Below are 27,249 nucleotides of genomic sequence, written 5' to 3'. Positions count from 1 at the left end.
TTAAACACACTCACACACACTGCTAGCTCTTTAGGAATGAGAACAGATCCAGAATTTGAAATCGGCCCTTAGAACCAGGGCAAGGTAAAATCAGGAATTACAAGAAGCTTGCCTTCCCATCCCATGTCTCAATTTTCTTCTCTTCTTTGAACCATTAATGCCTCCAGCTCTCCTCCCCAGACATCCTACAGGGGCCTGGCTGAGGACTTCCACTATCCTCAGCTCGCTTTCTCGCTCTACTCTCCACTGAATAGAATTCACAGGGCTTCTTCACTCTTACTCACTGAAAGATTTCAAATCGAGCAGCTCTGGTAAAGTCCTTCACACCGAGGATCAATAACTGAAAACAGGGGCACCTGGGTGGCTCAACCACTGAGTGGGGAGCCTGCTTCTCCCTCTGCCTATGTCTCTGCCTCTCTCTGTGTCTCTCATGAATAAATAAAATCTTAATAAAAGTACTCTGGTCTTAAAAACAACAACAAACCCCACCCCCCCAGAAACCACTTGAAAAAAAAAAAACACTAATAAAAAAACTAGTAGCACCCGCCAAAGGACATAAACCAAAGGCATTGAGGCTGGATGAGAATAATTTGGGTGGCTTTTCTGATACTGCTCACCAAAACACCTTCTTGTACCCCAAAGCAGAACTATAGGGCATTGTGTAGTAATCGAGAAAGCCTAAGAATTAATTTTCTTCTACAGTTCTACCCTCAGTCTCAGAGACAAATCAATGAGAAGTTTCCAGGATCTGAACACTGTTCTGGTAACTCTCATTACACAGGACCTTGGGACAAGGCTTGATTTGGGCTTACTGGGACAGAAAAGAGGACTGTGGTGGGGAACATACCATGGGCCCAGCTTTGCTTTAAGTCAGGTAAGGCCCAACCCCAGACCCTCTACCTTTTTCTGCCAAGCTCGTAAGTAACCATGAGCCACCAAGGCCAGCCACAGGCAGTCACGGACAGAGTGCGAGACACAGGCCACTTGTACAAACCATTCATTTTATTTCTTGTATTGAGTTTATACAAACTTGCAAGATACAAATGCAGAGCTCACTGGGATTCTTCAGTACCTAGATCTAAAAAGAATGCTGGGGAGCAGGGAAGCAGACGCTCACCTAGCAGTCAGGATGCCCTTTCCTGGGGAGGGGGCTTGTTGGCGAGAAAGATGCTAAGGGGTGGCTACAGATGTTTGGTCCCCCAACAGAGATGCCCTCTGTTTAGCTAACTTTAATGTTTCTTCTAAGGTCACTTTTATACTAAATAAAGACACTGAGATCATACATTTCCTTGTATGGTTTATTGTCTAATACTAGCAGATCAAATTGGCCCCAGTATGTGCATAAATAGATATATGTATATATATTTATACGTATATTTCATATTTTCCTTAGTTTTAAGAGCTGCCAGGTAAGGGGGTGCCTAAAGGGGAAAGGGATTGATTCTGTCTTGCTATAGTCAGCCCTGCCCCAAGAACATGCCTCTCACCAAGGCAGGAGAGCAAGTGTGCACAGCTTGCGACCTCAGAAAAATCTTTAAAGTGACAGTAGCATTATTTGATTACAGCCTCTTGGTTATTGATCAGGGAGGTAATGTGCTAATTGGGAAGGCAAGGCCTTAAAATAGCAACCAGGGCTGTCCTCCGGTGGGTTACTTAGCCCTGGGCCTCCATCTGGGCCCCATTCTTTCATAAGGAGATGCTGTAGGCTGGGAACAGGGAGCCAGTAAATGTCAAAGTTGGGAAGTCAGGCTTCAAATGCTGGCTAGGAGCTCTGTGACAGTCCCAAACCCTTGGATTCCATTCTGCCCAAATCCTTGCAAGGCAAGAGCCCCTTACCTACTTTGTCAGCTGATAAGCAGTTTGGAAGGCTGAGCCAGCGGAGGTCAGCACCCCAGTGGCAGCCTGCAGAGGAAAGTCCTGGGGGCTTCTTGGGCAAGGCTGAGATGTTACCTTGCCCATGGGACCCACTTCAGCCCAGAAGCCGACTTTGCAGTCTGGATGCCAGACTGAGGTACCGTTTCCCTTAACTGGAGCCCCCAGAGGAAAGGTCACAAAGGGAGACCGATGTCATTGATGTGACCCAGACCAGAAAGGGATCAAGGAGTGTGAGAAGTCCAAGGATCTTGAACGTGTCTGTACTGAAGGACCTGTGGTCCTGAAATATTTCCTTTGGCCTTTGTCCTGTATCTCCTACTCCATTGGGGAGTAGAGTTCTTGGTGCCATTTGGCATAGGCTGCCATTGACTGCCCTCTCCAGTAGACTGATGACAGGAGGTGGTCCAGGAGAACACTGGAGGTGTGTGTGTGTGTGTGTGTGTGTGTGTGTGCCCGCACGGGTGTACTTCTGTGCACACAGCTGTAAACATTTCCTCTGAGAGGATTCACATCCTGTAACCCGAGAGGCTCATCAAGAGTTGACAGTGTAATCAAATCCTTGGACCACGACTTCCAAGAGAACATCCTGCCCTGGTAAAATGCTCTCTGGGCGAGCTCTGGGGACCAGCCCTTTGCAGACTGGGGGATGGGAGAAGGAAGCTGCCAGGGAAGAGGGAGGGATGTAGGGCTGGACCGAGAGGCAGCCACCCAGTCTCTTCATATCATTTGCTGATTCCATTCAGACATTGCACATTTCGAAAATAGATTTGCTTTTATAACAAAAGCGTAAAATAGATCTGTCTTAAAATAAGTCTGTCCTCTCCCCTTCTTTGGATCAAAAGGCATGGGGTGTGGCCATAACATGCTAGGCATGGTGTGGAAAATAAAGGAGGGAAGTGGCCTGGGCAGGAGTTCTGGGAAAGGATCAGACGTCCAAACAAATATATATATTATGTATATATCTATAATATGTATAATCTTCAGAAAAAACATATATTAAGGCATGTAAAGCAACATAAAGAGCCAGCTTTATGAAATAAGAGGTGAGAGAGAAGTGTAGAGGTGCAGACATTAACCCTTGGTATTTTGCACGTATTTCTAAAAATATCACTTAAAAAAAAAAAAAAGGAGACAGACAAAGAAAGGGGAAGGCATGGAGGCCCTGAAACAGCTGCTTCTTGTGGAGGGAGGAGGCTGTTGGAAAGAGGGAGAGGGCCAATCCCACCTGCCAGTCTGTGGGGGGAGGAAAAAACAGGTTTGGGGTGCTTCATGTGCATTAAAGATGGGAAATGTAGCCAAAGGTCATGTTCAAAAAATCTGCTAAAAAGTGAAGTGAAATTCCCCAGCCTGCAATTCCTCAGAAGCACGAGAATACCCGAAGTACCTAGAACAGTGCCTGGTACATAAAAGGTGCTCGATAAATATTTGTTGAATGAATTGCCATCTTTACTTGCATATGAACCAGCAACCGTCCCAGCTGTGAAGGCGTGGAGAAGAACTGGTGGCAGATAAAGCAGTTGTTCTTGGGACCACTGGAGGTTGAAGTCTCCTGGCAGCAACTCTGGCAAAGAGCTGGCCTTGGGGCCCAGGTTTTTCCAGTCTCACTCTCCCCTCCCTCCTCTCTGGCTACAGTCCTCCCAAGATGAGCGGCGAGAAGGAAAAACAATCTTTGCTTCTGTGTCTCCTCCACCGGCCTCCCTGGGTAGGCAGATGGTGAGAAAGCCAGGCCAGAAGGGAGTCCTTCCGTACAGCCTCACCTGGTCCTCCTAGGGGTTGCTCACGATGCAGGATGGGGCCCTCCAAGGCCCTAGCCTTGCAGACTGAGGTTGCATTTCCTTTCAAGGGCACCCTCTCAGCTGGCCCACAGCACATTCCAGGGGCAAGGCGGACAAGAAAATGTCCCAAACAGGGTTAGGAAAGGCCCCAAGGCTGACTACACCCTACATGACACAGGTCCTTCTCTCTGCCCCCAAGCCTAGGAGGGGAAGGCAGACACACTAGGCCCAGACCCAGGAAGGGCCATCTCCGACCCACTCAGCCACACCACCCTCCCCACAACTGTCCCCATGGCTGCTGCTGCAGGCCACCATGTGCTCACTGGTGGGCCCTCTCAGAGCCAGTGTGGGCAGGCCGGTGGATCCGGGAGAGCAGGTGGGGGAGCAGAGCTGGCATCCGGCACGTACTTGGCACTTAAGCTAACGCTCCATCCTGGGGAAACCAATCCCACAGCCCCTTTCCACCTCTGTCTCATCCTCTCACTTGCAAACGAGTCCCACTGCTTCCCTGTCCTCCCACTTGCCTCCATCTCTTTCTCTCCTCTCCCCCTTCTCAACCTGTCCTCAGACGCTGCACAGACCTGCGTGCCGCTCTCCACCTACAGCCAGCACTGTCCCCTCTGGGAGCCGAGGAGCCTCTCCTCGTCACTGGTCATCTTGTCTTTGGCTCAAGCAGGGTGGTCGGTCTCCACCAGACCCCAAAGGAGCACCCACAAGCAGAGATGTGTCAAAGCCCCCGGTACAGCTGGGGTGGCAGCATGGGAATGACGGGGGTAGGACCTGCTGGCACGTGCTGTCCTCGATGTCAGGAGTGTCCGTCTTCTCTTCACTCTAGACCTAACCCAAGACAGCCCAGAGCATCTTTCCCACCGGGGCATCCTCTTCCTCAGGAAATGTTCTAGTAGGGCCATCGCACCACCAGCTGGGGCCAGGCCTAGCCCCTGGGAGGTACCCGCTGGGAGGGTGCTCTCTGCCCACCATCTCAAGCCCTGGCCTGGTGCTGCCATCTGAGTAGCAAGGGCTTCAAAGGGCCAGGCGTGGTGGGCATGTGGACACTGAGGTAAGTCTCGGCAGCAACCCTGGCCCCAGCCTGGCTCCCTGCAGCATTCCCACAGGAGCGCAGGGGGGGCCAGGCTGGGGAGTCAGGACCTCAGTAGGCAGAGGGGACCTTCAGAACGTGGCTCTGTTAAGCTTCATGGCGTTGGCCTCGGCCAGGGCTTGCACTAAAGAAAAGAGAAACGGGTGAGAAAGGTGCTTCCTGGAGGAGCAACAGCTCCAGTCAAGCTTCCCCAGGAGACAGAAGTCTCTTCTTGCAGAACCCTATGGAACACCACCCACCTGCCACCCCCAGCCCTGAGAGGGGAGCAAATTAATGGAAGTCCGTGCTCTTTTCCACTTGCCTGACACTGAGCAACTGTGTGCCAGGGGAAACGAAGGTACCTGGCCTTTGGCCAGAATTTCCAATGTTATTTTCATTTACAGTAAAATCTAGGGGCCATGTGGAAGAAATAAAATCTGGGGGCTTCTGAGGCAGGACTGCTGTGTATCTCAACAGGTGGGAGGCTTGTTGGCCCAGGACGGGGTAGGGGAGGCCTCAGCTCTGTCCCTGTCTGCTTCTGGAGAAGCAAAGCCCACCGGCACTGCGGCATCCAAGAGGCGGCCCTCCCAGCTGGTGCTGGTCCAACACTGCACAGGGACAAGGGGATGTGGGGGGGATGGGGGGGACAGGGGGACGGGGATGCTGCGGGCTCAAGCAGATGGATGGAGGGGAGAGAGCGACGCTGGGGGTGAGGGCAAAGCGATGCTGGAATGAGGAGGGTGGTAGATGGCTCCCGGGGGTGAGGGGTGGGGGTCCCACTCACCGTGGTGGAGGAAATACAGTAGAAAAGTTCTTACGTCAGAGCTCAGACCCGCATGGTATGGCTGCTGTCGGCGCCCCGTGGGGAGTCAGACGATAGGGGGTTGGCTGGTGGAGTCAGGGAAGCAGGGGAGGTGGGAGGGCTTGGGGTGGCACATTGCACTGGAAACAGAAATGAACAGGGAGGTGAATAGGGGTAGGGGGTGGGGGGGAGGCCGGGCACCCAGAGCGAGTGGGCCCTTCCCCCAGCGGGGAGCCAGGCAGGAGGCAAGCAGAGAGGAGAGCTGAGGCAGAGTGGGCCTGGGAAGGAGGGTGGGTCCCCCACCCCCCAGGAGACAGGGCCCCGCAGGCTCAGCCGAGGACCAGTGGTGACTGTGGGCGAGGCCGGCCTCTCTGGGCCCAGGCTCCACTCCCATCCGTACAACGTGGGACGGAGCAGCTGGAACAAGCGACGCACCTCACACACACTGGTACAGGGACGATGATGATGATGACGAGGGCAGTAAACCACACTAACCCAGATCATCAGGCCCCTGGTAACGACTACATCCAAGTTATCACCATGTGAATCATCTCCACGGAAGCGGAGATAATTCCAGGGACGGTGGAAGCAAGTTCTGTGAACTTAGACCAGCTCGGGGTCTCAGAAACACACCCCCTGCCTCCCACTATCCCTGGGGACCCCCTTTCCTTCAATCCAGAAAGGGCGAACTTTGGTCCACCCCTGAACAAAGCACTGCAGACCTCCAAGTGGTGACACTGGAATGAATGGATTTTACTCTATTATGGCCATGGCTCTATGCTCGGAAGAGCCAGGTGGAAGGACAATGACAGGGGGCGGGGGGCCATATTAGGAGGCGGAGGCATGAATTCTGTGCAGTCTGCAGACCCTTCGGCACCCTCAGTGCCACTGTGAGGCAGCAGACTGGCGGAGAGAACATCCTCACTTGGCCTCCGAGGAGAACCAGACCTTGGCCAGGGTCACACTGTTTCCTCCAAGAGAAGGATCCTGGCATCCCACTTCCTAAGCGCTTGCTCCCCATCCTGCCCTGCCCTGGACCTCATCAATTCCCTGCCATCTGAATAGGGGAAAGGGCCAGTGCAGCTCCCATTGCCTATACACACACACACATAGATGTATGTAGACTTGGAACTTCCTCGTGAGCGGGAGAGTCTGCTCAGAATACACAGTGTGTGCACAGGATCCAACAGTATTCTATGCTCACTGCACACAACTCAGATGTGTGTGTTTGTGCACTTCCAAACCCATACGCTTCCATGTGATCCAACACACGTGTAACATCACACACAAACACATTCACAAACGCTTTCAAAACACATATTTGTGTGTATGTCTGTATGGCGAGCCCAGTGGTTAGTTATCTGGCAACTTCAACTTCTAAAACAACCAAAAAGTCAAAAAGCCAAGCAAGGGCTATTTCAGGAAAGCCAAATATCTATTGCAACATGCACGTGGTGAAGCTCTTATAATTATTGACAGACAAGCTCCTTGGAGTCCAGTTACTCTTATTTCTACACACTTCTGATAGGAGTTGACCTGCTGGATGTCTACCCCACGGAAGATAAGAAACAGGGAAATTTAGGGGAGAGAGAGGACTCCAGGAGGCCCACTGAAGATAGAAAAAAGTATAACTGAGGAGAAAAAGCCTTTTGTAAAATGTAGCTTATAATACCTTTAAAAATACAACAGTTTGGGAGCACGTAGCATAGTTATGATCTGTACCAACTCTAGCTGCAGAGGGCATCCCTTCAACGGATCAGGAAAAACATGGATTTTTATAATGATACTAAATGAATAAGAGCAAGAAAGATGAATTATGTTAAATATAACTCCTTTATAAAGGCAGAAAAGTTTTAAGTGTATATTAGGGTATATTAGGAACATATCTATTGAAATAGTTAAAATTCACGGGCCTCCTGGGTGGTTGTCGGTTATGTGGCTACCTTCGGCTCAGGTCATGATCTCCAGGTCCTGGGATGGAGCCCTGCATCAGGCTCCATGCTGGTGGTGGTGGTGGGGTTGTTCTCTGCCCGACCCCCCCCCCCCCCCCCGCCGCTCATGCTCTATCTCTCTGTCTCTCCCCCCTCTCTCAAACAAACAAACAAATAAGTAAAATCTTTATATAAAAAAAGAAAGAAACAGGGGCACCTGGGTAGCTCAGTTGGGTAAGGATCTGCCTTTGGCTCAGGTCACGATCCTGGGGTTCTGGGATCAAGCCCTGCATTGGGGTCCCTGCTCACCCTCTCCCTTTGCACCTCTCCCCCTGCTCATGTTCTCACTTACTTTGCTCTCTCTCAAATAAATGAAAAAAAAAATCTTAAAAAAAAATAGACAACCTTTAGAAAAAAAAAAGAAAGTTAAAATTCACACAGATAGTAGCTACGTATGGGATAGATGTGATATTATGATTGTGTGTTCATAAGTAATACCACATCTGCTTGCATTGGTAATTGGTCACACCTGCTGGACAGGTCACATCCTTCACCTTCAAGACACGCTCTCTCCCATCCTGCACACACAGATACACATTTAAAAATATTGCAATGTATACACTGTGCACAACATACACTCAAATGTGTTTTATCACTCCTCATACTGCAAAAAAGCCAATTATACTTAAATACGTACATTCATAAACACTACCTCCATCCTTATATTGTACACTCACATACACATATACAAACTCCAGGAGTTTACTAAATACCACCTGTACTCATAAATAATGGTCTCTGAACAATATTCATAGACATTCTGCACACATATACACACATAGTTCTATGTTTGCACTCAAATATTCTCTTCACCCACGCACTTGAGTATACACAAATACATGTGTATCTACACACATCACCCCCTACGGACATTGCACATGATATCCTGCCACGCGTACAAATGTAAAATTGTTGCACCTTCCCATATACCTCACGCCTGAGTCTGTACATTCTGGGTATACTGACAAGCATTATACCATCCACGCCACATACCCACACTGGGGCACCTCCTCTCCACTCTGAGCTCACTGCACTGTCATTATGGCCCGAGACCAGCACTCCCATACACACAGTCCCAGGCTTGAACCTATGCCCACAAATAGTCCTCTCTGTCCCTGGCAGAGCTGCAGCTCTGGGAATCTGGGCCAGAGGCCAAGGGACAGTGGGGACAGTAGGCTAAGTCTGAGGTCTGGCCCTGCTATGCCATTTTTTTAATAGTTGGGGTTTTGGCAAAAGCAAAGTGACGGTTTGCTTTCAGCGCATAGATCCTGAAATGTAAGCTGGTGTGTATCGAGAAGGAAATCTGATAGGCTAGGGTGGGTTTTGTTTTCATGGAACCTTTGGCTGAGAAACTATAGTAGAGAGAGAGCCAGGGACTGGGGCGAGGGCAGAGGGAAGTTTTAAAAACAGTGTTGTGTGCTCTAACCCTTGAAACAGGAAGTTGCCTTTTGCCTAGAGCATGAGGAATTTGATCTTTGGAAGATTCGAGTTCATTTTACAGCTGAACTACAGAGAGGTAGGATGGAGGCCTCTGTGCAGCCAAACTGGTTCTGCTTCCTTTGGCTGCAAGATGGGACTATCTGAATCCCATCCCTTCTCTTGTCCTCAATCCAGCCCAACCGACCTCCTCTCTCTGAAATACCTCCAAGGGTGTTCCCTGCCCGCCCACTTAATGTCCATTAGACCCTAACTGCCAGTAGGTTCTTCCTTAAGGCATGAATTTCCTTTGTTGTAGCCTGAAACCCTCTGGTTCCTAAAAATATCCATATTTAAAAGAGTGAGAAAAACCATACACAGATCCTATTTCTACTCCAGCTATTGCTATGTCAACGAATCCAATCACAGTCACCAATACCACCATGACCACATCTGGCTACCATTTATTGAGCACTTACTAAGTGCCAGGCACTGTGCTAGGTGCTTCGCATTTATCATCACCATTCCTCACACCACCAGGCAGCTATTTTGATTTGAATTTTACATATGAGCGAATGGAGTCTCAGAAAGCCAGAATTCAAATCCCCCTTGATCACCAACATGAAACGCTAGCTGTTCTACTGGGCTCCTGGCTACGGTCTTGATCACCGGCTCCTCACCCAGGCGACTGTCACTGTGGGCTAACATACCTGTCTCTCTGCCTCCTCCTTCTACTCAAGTCCTTGCAAACCTGGCATCCTTCCCAGGCATCCCTCTGGACTAGCTTCAAAGCTCTCCCTGTCTGTCCTAACCACCTTTTGTTCTGAGGAGGAGGACATATTCTGTTGTCTTCCCTCCAACCTGGCTTCATGACGGTAACCACTGTACTTCCTCTATCCTGCCCCCTCCCATTAAGAGTCTCTTCCATTATTCCTGAATCCATTCTCACTTTCTCTGGGGTGGTATCTTGGGCTGACTTTCACCCCACTGTGTCTACTCAGAACTTACTTTTAAATCAGTATGAGTCCGTTCCTCAGGCTCATCTTTTCTTAGAAAAGTGGGTTTGGATCAGTAGCCAGGGCCTGACTATTGCTCACAACTCTGGCTACCAGCCCCATTTTCACCTTCCTATTTGCATGCAGCAAGAATGGCAAGTGAGAGGGTAGCCTGCAATGCCTGTCCCTCACTTCACAACTGGTAATACTTTGATCCTTCCCAGCCAAGCTCAGGTATTGCCTCTTAGCTGTGCCCTTCCTTGAGCTGCCCAGGTAGAGTGGTGCCCTTGCTCCCTGCATGGCCTCTGGCCATTCCTCCACAGAGCAGCAAGAGGGTCATCACAGTTCTGAGCTCCTGGACACAACTCTGGCCCCTTTGTACCCCACTGAGCCTAGCACAGTATCTGGTGCTCAATAAATGCTCATCTTGACCTTGAGGAAAGTCTCACTGGCCCTGGACCTCTCTAGCCCTGGCCCCCTCACAGCACTGAGCTTCCTCCCCTGCACCTGGTCAGCCGGTCTCCCTGGAGGAGTGAGGCCCGGCCCCTCTCACCAGACAGCATGCGGCCCCTGCGGGAGGCCTCGGTCGCCAGGGCACAGGAGATTTCAATCCGCTTCTCCTGCTCCTGCAGCTGGCTCTCTGAGTCCTGGGGCACGTCCACAAGGTCCCCCTCGCCGATGGGCACCACGTTCTGCATACTGAAGAGGCACAGACACACAGACATGGAGTGGGGGGACAGGATGGTCCAATTGGCTTGGGGGGGGCCTGTGAACTGAGGTTGGCAAGGTGGCCAGAGGCCTGTGAGTGGGCAGGCTCTGGTTCCCAGCAAGGCTGTCCCCAGGGGTGAGTGGGACCCAGGCAAAACACATTTCGGGACCCCCCACCGCAATGTTTTAAAATGAATTAGAAGATTCAAGTGAACATTTAGGGCAGCCTTGATGAGGAAGAGAAGTCACCAGTGGGCAACCCATCAGTTTGTCTTGACAACAGCCACATGCCCGTGTCCAGCAGGTTGTTTTGGAACTCGATGGCAGCGTCACTGCCCTGCCACAGGGCTGGGCCTGGTCTGCTGCCTTGAGCCACTGCCTCCATTCGCTCTCTGCCTGGGAGACTCAGGGCTCCCACTGGCATGGGTTGGGGGGCTGGATTCGGTGGCACTAGTGCCCCTGGTGCTAGGGTGGGCAGAGAATGTTGAGGTTCACTCAGACACATTACCTGGACTTGGCAATGAGTGTCTTGATCCTCTCCACCTTCTTCTGCTTTTCCTTCAACTCCTCGGGACTCAGGGGAGTATCAGGCTCCAGGTCAATATACCGTTCAGGGATGAGGACTTTGTCTGGCGTGGAGAGCTGTGAAGGGATCCAGGTCAGCACCTCCATTCCACCTGCCAACCCCCCAGGCTTTCTTCTCCCGCTCTGCCCTCCTGGACTTCACTCACCTCCTTATTGATGTCCACATCATAGTGCTGCGGTTCCAGCTCCATTTTGCGAAGCCGGGCAATTTCCTCTCTCGGTGTCTCATAGGCCTGCCCACCAGGCTCCTCTGCCCGCAGGGCTGCTTCCAAGTTGGAGATGTCCACCTCATGGATGCTACGGTGACGGCGCACCTGGGGGACAGAACCATCATGACCACAGAGGGACTTTGTCCCACTGCCGGCAGCTTGTCCTCCGCTACCCATGCCTCCAGACAGCCCTAAACCAGGCCTGTGTTCCCGCTGTCCCCGCTCATCACACCCGATCTGGCTGTCACCCCATCGCTCTAACTGCAGGGCAACTATCCTCTTTCTACGCTGTTTGTCCAAGGCCTGCCCACCTGTAAAGGCCCAGAGGCAAAAATCTCATCAGTGCATCTCATCCATACTTGTTACTTCTCATCTGGTGGTACTCTGTGTTCATATTATGTGTTACATATTTTAGGCAGTTGGATTAGTGTGTCCTACATTGGTCTTTAGTGGTTTCCTATTATAGGATCTCCAAACCACCAAGGAGAATGTAAGCTGTTTGATGGTAGGACTTTTAATCATTATTTTCCTGTATTTCTGAATGCTAGAAAGAAAAAGTAGGCAGATGCCTGGGGCTACTCCCAGCTCCACACTCAGCAGCCAAGTGGTCCAGGAATCCCTAATTTTTCCTGTGTTTCCCTATCTCTAAAACAGGGGGGATCATTCCTAACCTGGCATTGCTGAAAGATCTAAACAAAATAACACGAGATTCGAGAATTGTGCAGTGCCATGCACCAGTACACTATTAGCATTATCCTCAGTAGATCCAGCCCAGTGGTAAATATACAGAAAATGTTCTAGAAATATGTTTAAGTGATGGCTCCTCCTGGGGGGTGAATTTTGCACTATTCTCTATCAACTGAATTTTGTGTAATTCATTTCAACTAAAATAATCAGTGCATTCCTTTCTGTAAGTTATTTTTCTTTAAATATATACAAGGAATGCTTGTTGCAATGTATCTTCTGCCCAGTGGGGAGAAGCCTTGGCCAGTTCTCCCAAATGCCCAGCATGGGTCCTTCCCAGCCCCTCTCTCTATGCCCCTCACCCAACCGCCCTGGCCAGGCCAGTCATGAGCTGGGAGTGGGCAGCGTTGGCAGATGTTGAGCCATGGCCATGGGTGGCTGGGGGGACGTTACCACTTTGTAGGTGGGCCGGCCGGCAGGGTCAGGGGCTGGACTGGCTGGGAGCTGCAGGCTCCTCCGCTTCTCCTTCATGGAGCCACTTTGATGCCTCCGCATGCGATCCATCTGCTCCTCCACGCTCATCTTGACCTTGCCCTCGCTGGGGAACACTGCACTTTTGGGGCGCTCCTGCTGCAGCAGGGAGAACAGGGCTCTGACAGATGCTCATCCCCCACTCCCAGCTTATTCACCTGCCCTAATGCCTTAAATGTCCCTTCTCTGGGAAGCCTGTCTGTAGTGGGTTTAAATAATGGCCCCTAAATCATATATGCAGGTCCTAAGCCCCCAGGACCTGTGAATATGACCTTATTTGGAAATAGGATCTTCGTGGATGTAGTTAAGGGAAGGATCTTGAGAAGAGATCATCTGGAATTAGAGTGAAGCCTGAATCCAATCTTAGAGGTCCTCATAAGAGACAAAAGGAGGCACAGAGTAGAAGGCAATGTGAAGGTGGACGCAGATACTGGAGTGTTGTGTCTATGAGCCAGGGAACCCTGCAGATGGCCGGTCACACCAGAAGCTAGGAGGCAGGCATGGGATGGATGGGACCAGCCCTGCTGATACCTTGATTTTGGACTTCTGGTCTCCACAGCTGTGAGAGAATAAACTTCTGTTGTTTTAAGCTCCTGAATTTGGGGGGCTATCTCACTTCCCACAGCCCTGGGAAATGAACTTACTGCCTGGGGTCAGCACATTTGACTCTGACTGCTGATTTTTGTTGGATTTGTCTCCCATCACTGGCACATTATAATAATTTTGTTAGGGGGCACCTGGGTGGCTCAGTCAGTTAAGCGTCTGCCTTTGGGTCAGATCATGATCTCAGGGTCCTGGGTTCAAGCCCTGAGTTGGGGCCCCCTGCTCAGCGGGGAGTCTGGTTCTCCTTCTCCCTCTTCCTCTCCCCCACACTCATGCATGCTCTCTCTCTCTTTCTCAAATAAATTAAATCTTAAATAATAATAATAATTTTGTTAACTATTCTTCTTTCTTATGTGTATCTGTCTTGTCTCTTGATAGGACAAGATTCCATAGAGGTCTTCTTCCTATGGTGAAGGAAGACTTCTCTAGTGGGGCTATTGCCCTCTCCCACTTGTCCCTGCCTTCGCCTCCTGCCTTGGGTTTCTTGAGTGGTGGACAGATGGGTGGATACACAGATGACCCTGGGCTCCCGCCGGGCTTCAGGGCCCATAGGCCATACTCACCCGGGAGGACAGTCCGTTGGTAAGTCCATTAGCACTCCTCCTCACCACCCTTGATGGAGTCACCTCTTCATCAGTGGGTGACTTTGTCCGAGGAGGCACAATGCCAACTGTAGGGAGACAGAACAGCCAGTGGGCCTTCTGGAGAGCAGCAGAGCAGGGGGACAGGGAAGCCTGCTTCCCTGAAGAGGCTGAGTCCCACCTGTGGCAGAGAGGAAAGGCCCAGGATGGGTGGGCATTCACTCTCTTTGGTTGTGAGAGCCCCTGTCTGGGCTCCTGACACTTGGCCTTCCTTCTAGGGGAGGATGGGACAGGAAGTACCTTTGTTGAGAGCTGCCTGCTTCTCTGCCTCCACCTCTTGCCTGGTGGGCACAAGGCTGATGTCTCTAGTGGTGTCCAGGGGTGATGTCTGGTAGGGGTCTTTCTTGCTTTGCTCATAGCTTGCCTTGGGCTGGGGGTAGAAATGAGAAGATGGTCAATGCTATAGGGACTGCTGGGAATTTGGCACTTAGGGATGTTTCTTTGCTTTGCAATGGTTGGAGCATAAACACAGGATGAGAAAACTCTAAGTGTGCCAGCTGGGAAGTGGGTAGGGATGCAATGGAGCCTCCCACCCATGCCACCTTAAGGCTGGCCAATGCTGGGTCATCTTGGGAAGTGAGGGCTCAGGGCTTCCAGGAGGCTCTCAGCTGAGGCCCAGCAGAGAGGCCCCTCAACCTGACCAGTCGTCTTGGCAAGTGCCAAGCAGCACAGACTTGCTGTAAGCCGGAGCGGAGGAATGCTGGAGAAGGCTACAAGGCCAAGGATCTCTGAGGATTCTGTTGGGAACTCACCCAAAACTTGAGCAAAAGAACCAGCTGGGCTTTGGTACCAAGATTCTGGGGGACAGAGAAATACATTTAGCTTGAGGGCTTGCAGAATCATGAGGTTAGAGGGGGCCTCCGACACCATTGGCAGCCCCCTATGCTCCCACAGTGCAGCTAAAGAGTCTGGCCTCAGCGAGAAACAGTTGAAAAGACTGGGCCAGAGGCTGGAAACACCAGCTAGAGTCCAGTGAGAGAGCGTGGGTAAGTCCCACCGCCTCTCGTCATCTGGAAAGCCTGCTCTGCCCTGCTCTCTCGGCAGCCCCTCGGGGGCTGTGTGGATCCCAGCAGCTGAGATGGATGAGAATCTTCCCGGTTTTAGACACAGGACTACTCACCAAGCAACCTCTTCCCTAACTACCTGCCTCCTGGGGAGAGAGGCTGGGGAGGCAGAACAGGGCTTGTATCCTTACACGCCAGGGCCGAGAACACCCAGGAGGACACAGGCAAGGCAGAGAGAGAGACAGCGTGGAAGAACCGGGGTCTGAGGTGGACAGGAAGGGATCGCAATGGCACCAGTAGCTGCGGGGCCCTCAATTTTCCTTGCCGGCTCATGCTGGTGGGAAGTGGGGCACACCGCCACTCGAGTCGGGGGCTGCCCTGAACCCTGGGCATGGTGACACTCATTTCCCCTCCGTCCCCAGAGAGCCAAATGGGGACTCCACCATCCCTGTCCTCACCCCGGAGTCCGACTGGATGGCTGCAGGGAAGTTCATAGTGCAACAGGGACAAAGTGGCTCTGTGTCCTGCCCTGCCCCTTGCTGGGCCCTTTGCCCCACTCCCTCCGCCCCTGCCCTCCAGGACCCAAGGGTGCTGGGTACCTGACCCCTGGCTGGCTCGCCACTGCGGTGCCAGGAAGGGGAGCTGGGGGGTGGCCAGAAGCGGCTCTCGCTAGGGAGTGGCGGCACATTTGGAGGAGACTCCAGGGGGACGTAGGCTTTGGGGAGGGGGGGCCGTGGCGGGCCAGGCTCCTGAGGCAGAGAGAAGCCAGAGCATTAGGAGGAAGGACAGCAGCCACTGTGAGAGCAGGAGAGAAGAGTATTAGCAAGGGACAGACGACATCATGGGGACCTGGGGGGGCCCTAGACCCCCCAACTCCCACCTGCAGCCTGGGGGGGGAGCTCTAGCTCTGGAGGGGGCTCAGCCTGGCCGTGAAGGCCCTCCTTGGCTCAGCCCCACCTGGCACTGTGCCCCATGTTCCCCAATTCTCCTCCAGGCTCCCTGCTCCTTGCCTCACCATCACCCAGGGCATATTCATACCCTGTGTCTGTGCTTCTGCTACCTCTCCCGTCTGTGATGCAACCCCCTGTCCCCCTCACTCCCCTCCCATCTATGATGTGTCCCCCCTCACTCCTCTCCTGTCCCCCCCTCACTCCTCTCCTGTCCCAAAGCTTAATAGTCCAGTGAAAGCTCCACCATCTCTTTGGAACATCAGGGCATTTACAGTCAGTACTGAGACACACACTGCCGAGTTCCAGAGGCTGGCCGTAGCCTACAAGTCAGTCCTGGTACCCAGTGGACGCTGGGATCCCCAAGAGAAGGGCCTTGGGCATGCACATGTACGTTTCTGAGAGGGCCTCAGCTCATCCGTCACTCCCTGTAGACACCTGTTGATTAACCAGCTAGGAAGCTGCTCCTCACGCCCACTCTCAACCCTCTCACACGCTGGAACAACCCTGGATTGACATTCCCACTAAGTGTTGACTGTATATTTGTTAACCGAGACAGACCTCCCTGGAAGGGAGCTAAAGATGACAAATGCAGATGAGAGCAAGTAAAGGAAAAATCTGGAAGGAAGTTCACCAAACTGGGTGCAAGAATGCCCCTGTTGTGGACAGAAAGCTGAAGCAGTAGGACAGGAGGCCTCCGGGGCAGAGCTGGGTGCAGTCTGTGTCCTTCGGGCTGATGAGGACTGAATCCTCCCTCCCCCACCTACCTTCTACTTCATTTCCTCAGCTTACCTCACTGGACCCAGGCTTGGTGGGGGACCCCTGTGAGCCGGACACCAGAGAAAAGGGGCTCAGCGGGCTGGTGAGACTGGCGGAGCTGAGAGGGCTGGCGGGGCTGTTGGAGTTGTAGGTGGCCGTGGGGCCGAGTCCTCCTGGGGGCAAGCAGAGAGGAGAGATGAGGGATGGGCAGGGTAGGGGTGTGGCCTGGCATATGGGTGGGCTCCAGAGGTGGAGGAGGCAGGGGAGGATCCAGGGACGTGGGAGGGAGGCCTCAGGGCCACGGGCCTGCCTAAGGCTGGGGCTGGGATGCAGGCTGGTGGTGGGGAAGCATGCTGGGCAGGGGTTAGATAACAGATGGAAAGGACACTGTTGCCCCTGAGATGTCGAAGAAAGCCAACACCAAGTCCTAGGGCCTCAGGAGGACACTAAGGTAGTGGCTTCAGATCACCACCTGGCCCATGGGCTTGGGGAGCCGGTGGGGCACAGGTGCTCTTTGACCTTTTCTGGGGTGGAATCGAGACCATCAGGGTCAAGTGTCTCTGAGTGGCATGTCTGGTGTGTCCTGGGAGGAGGGGGAGGAATAAGGGAGTCCTACCTACCATCCCGGGGGAAGATTCTGGAGGCCCTGACTAGCTCTGGGGACAGTGTGAGGGCCTGAAGAGGTTTGAGCTGACAGATGTGGGATGGAAGCCAGAGACAGCAGAGTGTTTCTGGTGAGCCCTTCAGGCGGCGAAGGCAGCACCCACCTCTGTGTTTGGCTGTGTCTGTGCCCCGGGATGGGTTATTCTTCCTCAGCCCCTCCATCACGTCCTGGATCCTCCAGATCTCCTTCTGGATTTGCCGATTGAGCACCTCATTCTGGAACCACACAAGAGCAGGTCAAGGAAAGTGGCTTCGGGGACTGCCCCGGCCTTCTCCCTGCGTCCCTCTGGGCCAGCAGTAGGCAGGAGCCTTGTGTGTGGGCACATGCAAGTGTGCAGCTGCATCCTTAGCTTCCCTGGAAGATCAGGGTGCTCCTGCAGCCAATGCCCCTCTTGGAGGACTCTTAATGGTCTCCTGTTGTCATGGGCAAGGGTTTCCAACTTACTAATGTTCTTTCTATCCAAACGGCCCTTTTGAAATACTGACACCCAATGTATGTATGCCTGAGTAGTCATGGATTATATTCAGTTAGAGTTTTCATTCTTTGAAAAATCATTGCTACTGCTTATTTAGCACCTGCACCCCACTCTCACCCCACCTGCCGGGCAGCACGTGGAGGGCTCTGCATACACTAACTCCTTTCAGCTGTACAAGAACTCTGTGTGGCACAGGCAGCAAGTGTCCCGACTTTGGAGATGAAGAGACTTGTGTCCAAGACCCTCTGTTAGTAAGCAGCGCGACCACCATCTGTGTCTGGATGTTTGTCTCAAGAGCTGGTGCTCCTGACCAGGGTGCTTTCCTATCTCCTAAAATGTGCATGTTGGAAGTCAGGCTTGCCCACAGCACATGGAGGTGTTCGGTGCTCTGGACCTGGAGCCCCTCCCCTTCCCCCTCTCCAAACCAGCTACAAGGCTGGGGGGTGGGGGGCGGTGAGTTTTGTCACCCGGAGGAAACTAGGGGAACGGGGCATGAACTGCATCAGATAGACAGGGCTTGTCTAGCCCTGCAGCTAGCTAGAGAAGATGCAGAGTCGGGACAACAGGAATGTCCTAAGGTCAGTATGTGCCTTGCCTCCGAGCAGAGTGTTTTTAACCTGGCCCTGGAAGGAAAGCCGCTTTCCTATCATAAAGGTCCTGAGCTGCTGGCTCCCGTACGGCCTACTGCTTCTGGGGTCACGAGAGGTAGCTGCACGTATATACTCACATCTACACCTGCATGTGATCTAAACCCGCATCCAGACCTACATCTGTATCTGTATGGACGTGTTAAATCCTTCCGGTCATTAGGTATGTCTAACCTAGCTCTCTCATGTTTCCCTTTACTCCTTCCTCATGATTTGATGCAACTAAAGAAAAATCCACATCATCTCCATCCGGAAAGCATCTGTTTTACGTGGATCTGAACCTTGTCTTTTGTCTCAGGACTGACTCCCTGTCTCAAGTCTCTGAGATCTCTGAAGCAAGAAAGGAAGCCACTTGGGTCTCTTCTGGCCCAAGGAGAAGGGAAGGCACACTCACCCCTCCTGCCCCAGGGCCCTCTTTACCTGAACGTCCAAATTGAGCTGTTCCCAAAGGTCATCGTGCAGAGCAGAGACCTCTGACTCCAGGCTCTCATACTCTATGGTACTGTTCGTCAGGGCCTGCAGCGGGAAGTGGGTTTACTGAGAGGATGGCAATTCCCAAGGCCTTCCTTCCTGCCCTGCGCTGGGGCCCAGGGACCTGGGGTCTGGCAGGGCTGAGGAAGAGGGTACACAGGGACAGGAGGAAGGCCCAGAGCTGAGACATTCTGATGAGAGCCCAACATTGGCCTTACAAGAGATGCAGTGGCCCATGCAACTGCAGGCCGAAGCAGAGAAACCAGAATCCTCTCCAGATGTGGGCGTAGGCCCAAAGGGGATCAGACCATGCCCCCCACCCCTCCTGTTCTCTCCAGACTGGGTGACACAAAGTGGAGAGCACAAAGAGAGAAAACCCAGAGAGGTTTGCTCCCTGGGATTTAGAGACTTTCCTCCCTTCTGGGCCATGTTTTCCTGGGCCTTTTGCTGCTGCACCCCAGAACTACCGTCCAAGCAGTCTGTCCTGCAGGGTCTGCCCTGTGTCCACAGCACATGACCGGGCCAGCAGCACTACCGTCGGTGTCCTAGTTCTCCAGGGGAGAGGACAGAGGGAGGCAGCAAAGCTGTGAAAGCAGCCGAGGAGATAAGGAGCCCTGGACCTCACACTGCCCTGAATGAATCCCAGTGCAGGCACTGTTTGTGGAAAATAAGCCCGTTTCCTTGGCAGAGATTCTGTGGAGCGAGTGGGCTGGCACACCTGCTGCCTATCCGCAAGACAGTAGTAAGGCCTTTTGTTTCTGCCCCTTCTTGGCCAAGAGCACTGTGCTCTTGGCCTGCAGAGGAGAGTCGGAAGCAAAAGCACGCAGCCCGGGAAGGGTGGTTCTGTCCAGGCGTGACCTTGCTGATCTGGCAGGGGGGTGGAGGGGTGGTGGGGGTGGGGAGGGGGTGCAGAGAGCCTGCTCCCAGTTACCTACCGTGGTGGCCTGGGACAGCTCCACCCGAATGTTGATGAGCTGGTTCTGCAGGGACTCCTTCTTGTGCAGCAACTTCTCCGGGTAGGCAGGCTGGTTTCCAAACATCTCCAGTTCCTGGTGGGTCCCCATCAAGGCACTTTCCAGGCTCTCCTGGAGAAAGGCAGGGGAAATGGCTGTAAGCCGCCCTGCTGACTCCTCTCTGGGACTCTAAGCAGCAGAGGCCTGAGCCCCCACAATTCAACTGGCAACCTCGGCAACCTCATGGAGTCGGCCCTCACTGGCAAGGGCCCACGGAAGAGCTTCAGCACTTCAGGTTCAGGGCAAGGCAGAAGACAAGGTTTTCTCAGCCTAGGGTGGAGACGGCACCCCCACACCTGTCCATGCCAGCCTACCCACGTGCCCCCAAGCCCAGGCGGCCCCCGGCTCTCACCTTCTCAGCTCGGAGCTGCTGCACCAGCCGGTCCTGTTCCCTCACCACCTTGTTCTGCTCACACAATTTGCCCAGCAGCTTCTGGGGGCCCAAGGGGATGGGGAGGAAGGGAGGGAGAGAGAAGGGGGTAAAGGACATGGTTTGATGGGGGCCTGAGACTTGGGTTAGACGGGCCTGGCCTCTGGATACCACCTCCTTTCCCCTGCTGAGGAACCCTAGACCTTCTTCACCTTGGCCTTGCAGGCTCCTGGGAACAGGAATATGGTCTTTACCTTGGGAGACTCCCCTCTCCCAAGGACCTACTGGGAAGGGAGGTATGCTTATTCTCTGAGAAAGTGAGTCAGCCTGAGAGGGGAGTTAAATGTTGAGCTCCTGCATTACCTTCCTCCTGGGGGTTCCAGTCCCCAGGGTTGAGGAAATAATGCGGCCTCACTGCCTAGGCCTCCCAAGTGGGCATGGATTAGAGGAGTACACGGGGTGTCTGTCTGAACAAGCAGTCTTAGGAAAATCAGTGGACAACATAGACTGGTTCCCCAGGCTCCCAGGACTCTGTTCTCCCTTCCTTCCAGGGTCTCAGGATGGCTGATGCTGGGACCCTCCTGAGGTCTGGCCCTGGATGGAAACCCTCCCAGACCAACTGGGCAGGTCCACCACTCAGGCAAGACCAGTTGTGATGGGGAGGAGGCATGTGAGGCCTAACTTCTCTTCTGGAAAGACTTAATGTTTTCCAACATCCACACAGTTATTTATGTCATTCCTCAAATACCCCCGTGGCTCCTTTCTACTGAGCCACATCTTGTCTTCTGGGCCTTTTAACTTCAAGGTGCAGCTCAGATGCTACCTGCTTTGTCTCTGAGCTACCAGCCCACATGGTCGCACTGCCCTGCACTCCTGCAGAACCCACTGTCAATCCCTTTAGTACATGAATCATATGTTGCCACCTGCTGCCACCTGGCATTTCCTGCTACCCTGATGCTCCCTGAGGCCAGGGGCAGGGCTGTGTTCTTCCCTCCAGCTGCCGAGGGACTACTGCCATGCTGGGCGGAGATCAGCCTGGCTGGCACATCTCCTAACACAGTCTGTTCCTATAATAAGCAGATCCCACTACTGTCGACAACATGGCCCAGGGCTCAGTAGGGCAACACACGCAGCCAGCATGGGAGGCAGGGTTAAGGATGAAGAGAAGGGACATGAGGACGCAGCAGGCAGAATGTTGTCTTCATGAGACAGGACATGGGTCAGAGGGATTGAAGAGCCACCAGGACAGAGATGAACGCAGGAAAAGCCCCAGCGGAGGAGAGCAAGGATGAGACCACAGCGGGAGGGGCTGGGGAGGAGGGAGGAGCAGGAGAGCTGCTCTTACATCTGTATCTTGCTCGTTTAACTTGTAAGTGTGGAGGCCGTCCCGGAACACTTCTGGGTATGGAGGGACCTGCAGGAACATGAGGCCGGTTACAGCAGTAGGGGGACAGTTAGGGCACGTGAGGACAGGAAACCAGACAGCCCTTGCTCCGTCAGAGACTGTAGTCCCTCTGCTCTGGTAGCTTCCATTCCCAGCACCTACACTAATTCTTTGTCCCTAGCTGGGAAGCTTGCCGTGGCCCCGGCTAGGTTCTTCCCCAACACTTATGCTGCTACTGGAGAGAGATGCTTCTCAGCAAATACTCAGGATCTCCTCTCTCTTCCCAAAGCTCTAGACCTATGTCGAGAGGGAGTCCGGGGGTATAGTTATCCCAGATGGCTTACTGGGAGCAACCATGAGAACACCAGTTACCCCTTGGCTGGTTTTGAGGATGAGACACAGGGAAATGGGATGAACACCAGGAATATCTGAGAATGATTATTCTGGTGGACTGCACACCAGTCACAGGACTCGTTCTTAAACCAGGAGTACTTCTGGGTCCAGCAAATGCTGCCCACCCTTGGTGATACATCTGCTAACCACAGGACATTCTATACAACTGGGGCACTGGATGGTTCCTTGTGCCCTTAACCCCAAAGACGTCTGTTAAGAAGATACCAAATATGAAACAAATCCTGGACATCAGAAAGCAGATTTGCGATCCTTGGCATGGTATGGCATGTCGGTACTGGCTGTTTTGATGGTTTGAGAAATGGGTCTTGGGTTTACCCATGAACATGAAGAATGGAGGAGACACAGTGGGACTGGATAGAGGAGGGGACCAGGCGGGGCCTGGGAGATGAGGCCTGGTGGATGAGCAGGTTGGGCAGAGCAAGCCCCAACCCAAATGGCTTGACTTGACCATGCACAAGCAGCTGAAATGGTGCTGACAGGGACCATGCTGCCAGGCAGAGGTCTTACTTGCATGAAGATCTGGGCCCTGGGGGAGGAGTTCTCCACCATTCGGTTCACCATACTGATGAGAGTCTCGCTCTCACTCATCTGCAGCAGAGGAAGGAATGGACGATTCAAACTCTGACCCCCACGGATCTATCTCCCCATCTCCCACCTGGGCTCACTTCCCTGGAAACAGGAAAGGCAGCTCTTCCTGGGGTCTCCAGCTCCCTCTGCTCAGCCTTACCCATTGCTCACCCCTTGTGAACCCAGTCCCAGGACCAGCACCAATGGTGTCCTGAGGAAAGGCCACAGAAGGAGCCTAGGGGATGCTGTGCCCTCTCTCGTGGCTCTGAAGAGACCCTTGCCCAGTGACACTTCCCCTGAATGCCCTAGAGGTGTGGGTCTCATCCACACCGACCAAGGTCAACTCCCTGCCCCAGCTCTCTTTCCTTGCACTGCTTCGGTTAAAGACCACACCGGCAGTTCGGAAACCCATCTCCCCAAATTTGGACTAAATGAAACAGCTGAGAAAGAAAACCTGGGGCTGCTCTTTGGATGGGCCTTCGCAAAGAGGTAGGCACAGCTCTCTCTCCCCAACCCCTGCCCACCTCTTGGCTCTAGAGTAGAAAGGATTGCTAAACACGGTTTCCAGAGCTGGGCTGGTAGCATCCATGCCGATCTTGGATGACGCTAGGGAGCAAATAAGGAGGCCAAAACAAGCAAGCCATGTTAAAGGGACACCAGATACTGGAACACTGCTCTCCAACATGTTATCTTTGTGTTTCAAGGATCATTAGGAACATGGGAAGGGGAAAGACTATTTGCCAAATGAAATAGAAAGAGAGATGGGGAAAAAAAAAGAAAGAAAGAGAGATGGGGAAGGGCAGGATGGGGGCGGGGGAGGAAGGGAGGGAGGACAAGCCAAACAAATCAACTAGAGATGCCATCACTGGTTCCACCGTGACAGCATCAAAAAGTGAATAGATTAGGGAGTGTCCTTGGCTATGTCCCTTTAACTCAACTGACCTGCAGGAGAGGGTAGCAGAAGACAAGAGGGAAGTTGTATGGAAAAAGCTTTTTAGGAAGAGGAAGTGAGTGGGGGAAGAGATAGAGCCACCTTAGGGCAGAGCTTCTGGGGTCATAGTTCAGGGGGCCCTCAGTTTTTGGCTCTTCTCTCCCCAATCTTTGTTGGGCCCACACATATTTTCCTCTTACTGCTTTAGGGGACAACCCAAAGGCGGCCTTGCCTCTGTGTGTTGTGGACAGGCCAGGGGCACTCAGCCACCCCCATGTGCATGGTCCACTGAATTTTGAAAGGCTTTCCTCAGCTCTGATCTCTTTGTTACCTCTTTAGCTCATTTGGAATATTTTTCCTATGACATAAGTGTCATTTACAAGGCTTTCCAAAGAACAGTTGTGGTAGGAGGTTGAGTGCATGTAAAAGAGCTAAGTCAACAGGACGTCAGCTACATTTTCTGTAAGGATCTGAACTCAGGTGAGTCCCTATCTTCTTGGAGCCCCACATATATGAGATCATGTTCATTGTATATGGGGTGTGTATGCATGGGGTACGTGTGACTGTAGATGGTGTGTGTATATGTGTTTGCTGCCTGTGTGCCATGCCTGTATCCTGTGTGTGTGTGTGTGTGTGTGTGTGTGTGTGTGTGGTATCTGTGGAGGACAGGGCACACCTGCTAATACATCAGGCTTTGAGCGGGCACAGAAGGTCCAGGCTTTTCCTGGACACCCACGGGTCTCACTTCTCACTCAACCAGTGGATGTGAAGCAATAAAGGAGGAAAGCAAGACTGTTCTCACCCTGGCCTGCTCCCATTCACACTGTGCCTTGGGGATCTTTCAGCCCAGGTGGGCTTTGCCCCTAGGATTCCTGTGTGTCACCTCTGTCTGCCCAAAATCTCAGATCTTATGAGAAAGCACCTAGCACAGTGCCTTATACATCACAAAGGTGCCCAATTAATATTTTAAATTGAGTTTCAGAAGAAGAGGAATCAAATAGTCACAGCAGCGTTAGCACTCCTCACCACTGCCTGACACAGTGCTCTGATGCACCCTCTTACTTGATCCTCTAGCCACTCTGGGAGGCAGGAAAGGCAGGTTCTACAATGTCCATTTTATGATTGAGAAAACAAAGGCCTAGAGAGATGAAGCAACATTTTGAAGTTTAAAAAAAAAAAAAAAAACACCAAAAAAACCCAACAAAAACCATTGTAAATGGCAGAGCTCAGACTAGTCCACATTCTGGACTTTTTTTTTTTTCTTTTTTAAAGTAGGCTCCAGGGCCATCATAGAGCCCAACATGGGGTTTGAACTCATGACCCTAAGATCAAGACCTGAGCTGAGATCAAGAGTTAGACACTTCACCAACTGAGCCACCCAGATGCCCCTGGACTATTACCATATAAAACTCCCTTTTAAGATTATTACCCTTTATCTAGAGAAGGTCCTCTGAAGAGATTTCTGAAGCTTGCAGCCTAAGGTCCTAGCCTCTTCATGAGGGCAGAGGCTCCAGGACGGGCTCTGCTGTGGCACTGAATGCTGGCACCGCCAGGCACTATAGAGGGCTACATAAAGGAAAGCCTGCCCAGGAGCCAAGTCCACTCAGCCCTGCTCCTCACTACTCCGGGCACTGCAGACTCCTGCTTCCCAGCACTGGTCTGAGATGGCATCCTGAGACTCCTCGCCATGTGGAGTGTTCCAGTCCAGTGGTGTGGATACCACACAATGCCTCTAGAACTAAAGTCAAGGTCCATGAGGGCTGGAAGCTGTCCCTGCTGCTTAAACTGTGGATATCAGTGCTTTCCAGGGCCTAAGGCCTTCTATGAGGATGATCCCACCAAAGCCTGGAGGCCTGTGAGGTGACAGGTTATGTGACATATGACTTGGGTCTAGAACCACCAGTAGTTCTAGCAGTAGCCTCAGATTTCAACTTGAAATCCTTCTGCAACTTTAAGAGTATACATTAATCCTGAAGAGGTGTGACTCCTGCTTCTTCATATATTAGACAGCTCAGCTGTAAACTGTTTCAAAAGCTCGCAGTCACATTCCAAGCTCCGTTATTCAGTGGCTGTGTGTCCTTGGCATGTTACTTAACCTCTCTGTTTCTTTAGTTTTATCAGCTCTAAAAGGGGGATAACAACAGTTCCCACCCTGCAGGGTTGTGATAAAAGATCAAATGCGTTAGGATCCATAAGGAACTCAGCAACAGTATGAGGCACAGAGAAAGCACCCCATTATGGTGGCTGCTGCCATTACTACTTCTACGGCTGTAATTTTCACCACCTTGGGTCACCTTCACTGGGTCACGCTGGTGATGCCCAGTTCCCCTGTGATTTGTAGCACGGATCTGGACACGAGAGTCTGCGTTACAGATGCGCAGCATCCTGACCTCCCAGTGTTTCTCAACACAGTATCAGAGCCCTCCATTTCAAAAGACAAGGAAACCAATGCTTAGAGCCTGGAGCCAGGTCTCCGCAGCCAATTACTTATCTTTGGAATATCTTCCAGAAGAAATGAGGTTGCTAACACTCTCTCTGTCTACCATGCGTTATTCTCGAGAACGCACGCCCCGGATGCCAAAGAGCTTGGCAGAGGAACTAACAAATGTATGGAACTCATGTAATTAAAACAAAACAAAACCCAAACCATCCTAGGGCAAGTCTGTAGTCCTCAGTTTACAAACTGTGGAGTTGAACAACCAGTGAACGAGGATAGATCATTTCCCAGCTTTAGGCAGCCCTGAATCCCTAGTATTTTAGAACCAGACTGGCTGCTCACCCCCCCTTCCACAGCCTCTGCCACTCTCTCCAGCAGAAATGCAAATTCCCGCCTGCCATCCCTTCCCCCAGCTCCATCTGGCCTGAACAAATAGGAGGTGGCATTCATTATTCATGGGGTCATTTCCTATTCTCCTTTTCCCCAGGAAAATCCCAGCTGCCCTAAAGGGTTTTGAGGAGAAAGGGTGTGAAGGCGCAAACCAAAATATAAGCCACTTTGTTGTGTCCTTGTGGTGCCAACAAAGGTTGTCAAACGGATGGAAGGTGAGGACGTGAGGAGGAGCAGGGAGACACGACAGGAGGGCAGGGGGATGGCGAGGGCGCACCAGCTCTGCCTACCTGCTGATCCAAATACTCTAGGTTTCTTTGCAACTGAAGGTCTAAAAGTTCATCCTACCCGGAGCCAGAGACCCAACGGCAACACAAACAAACAGGAACAAGACAACAGAAAACAATAAAAAGGAAGCAAAGCAGTTAAGAGTTAGCTGGGGGGCAAGGTCAAAGAGGGGCTTCAGTCTGCCCTCAAGGAGTTCTGGGGAAGGTCAGGGGTGAAGCTGGGGGCATGTCTCAAGATGTCTCAGCTCCAGGGCTCCTGGTCCGTTTGGCCCTCTGCTGGGAAAGGGAAGCACCACTGAAACAAACTGGTTGGCCCACCCTAGCAGCTCCCGAGTTTTCGGGAAGAATCCATCGTTTCTAGATGGGTGCATGTGCTGCATGTCAGGGCTAGAGACTGGACAGAAAAGGATCAAAGGGAAGAAAGAAAGGGAAGGGCCCCTGCCACGCCTGCAGAGGCTCCTCCGTCCTGGCCTCCTGGGGCTAGATGGGGACAGGGGTCTGCAACAGGCCTTCAGGGACAAGGACTCTGCCTGTCAGTTCCAGTGGCCCTCACCAACCTCCCAGGTGGAGCATCTGCATCTGGTTCTCCAGGTGGA

At 52.4% G+C, this 27,249-nt stretch overlaps 1 protein-coding gene across 16 annotated transcripts in view; it reads right to left on the bottom strand.

Annotated features, from left to right (window-relative positions):
* Positions 1-984: 984 nt before the first annotated feature.
* PLEKHA6 (pleckstrin homology domain containing A6) overlaps positions 985-27,249 on the bottom strand; it is a 140,105-nt gene continuing 113,840 nt past the window's right edge. For 7 of the 16 annotated variants that reach the window (XM_041722821.1, XM_041722824.1, XM_041722832.1 and 4 more), the window contains 17 exons: positions 26,657-26,710; positions 22,549-22,629; positions 21,589-21,657; positions 20,226-20,306; positions 19,796-19,945; positions 18,810-18,905; positions 17,371-17,482; positions 16,637-16,776; positions 15,497-15,646; positions 14,134-14,263; positions 13,816-13,922; positions 12,572-12,748; positions 11,372-11,539; positions 11,149-11,282; positions 10,486-10,631; positions 5,547-5,670; positions 985-4,873 (listed from right to left, as the gene is read on the bottom strand). In XM_041722821.1, the coding sequence (XP_041578755.1) occupies positions 5,555-5,670; positions 10,486-10,631; positions 11,149-11,282; positions 11,372-11,539; positions 12,572-12,748; positions 13,816-13,922; positions 14,134-14,263; positions 15,497-15,646; positions 16,637-16,776; positions 17,371-17,482; positions 18,810-18,905; positions 19,796-19,945; positions 20,226-20,306; positions 21,589-21,657; positions 22,549-22,629; positions 26,657-26,710 (1,911 nt within the window). In that variant the 3' untranslated portion in view covers positions 985-4,873; positions 5,547-5,554. The remainder of the gene's footprint in view (positions 4,874-5,546; positions 5,671-10,485; positions 10,632-11,148; positions 11,283-11,371; positions 11,540-12,571; positions 12,749-13,815; positions 13,923-14,133; positions 14,264-15,496; positions 15,647-16,636; positions 16,777-17,370; positions 17,483-18,809; positions 18,906-19,795; positions 19,946-20,225; positions 20,307-21,588; positions 21,658-22,548; positions 22,630-26,656; positions 26,711-27,249) is intronic. The other 9 variants (XM_041722826.1, XM_041722829.1, XM_041722822.1 and 6 more) reach the window with 8 other exon arrangements.

This window comes from Vulpes lagopus, chromosome 11 (assembly GCF_018345385.1).
Source record: "Vulpes lagopus strain Blue_001 chromosome 11, ASM1834538v1, whole genome shotgun sequence".
In the NCBI taxonomy this organism is placed as follows: domain Eukaryota; kingdom Metazoa; phylum Chordata; class Mammalia; order Carnivora; family Canidae; genus Vulpes; species Vulpes lagopus.
Note: the sequence above shows the minus strand (reverse complement) of the source record. Positions and strands in the feature narration are given on the sequence as shown.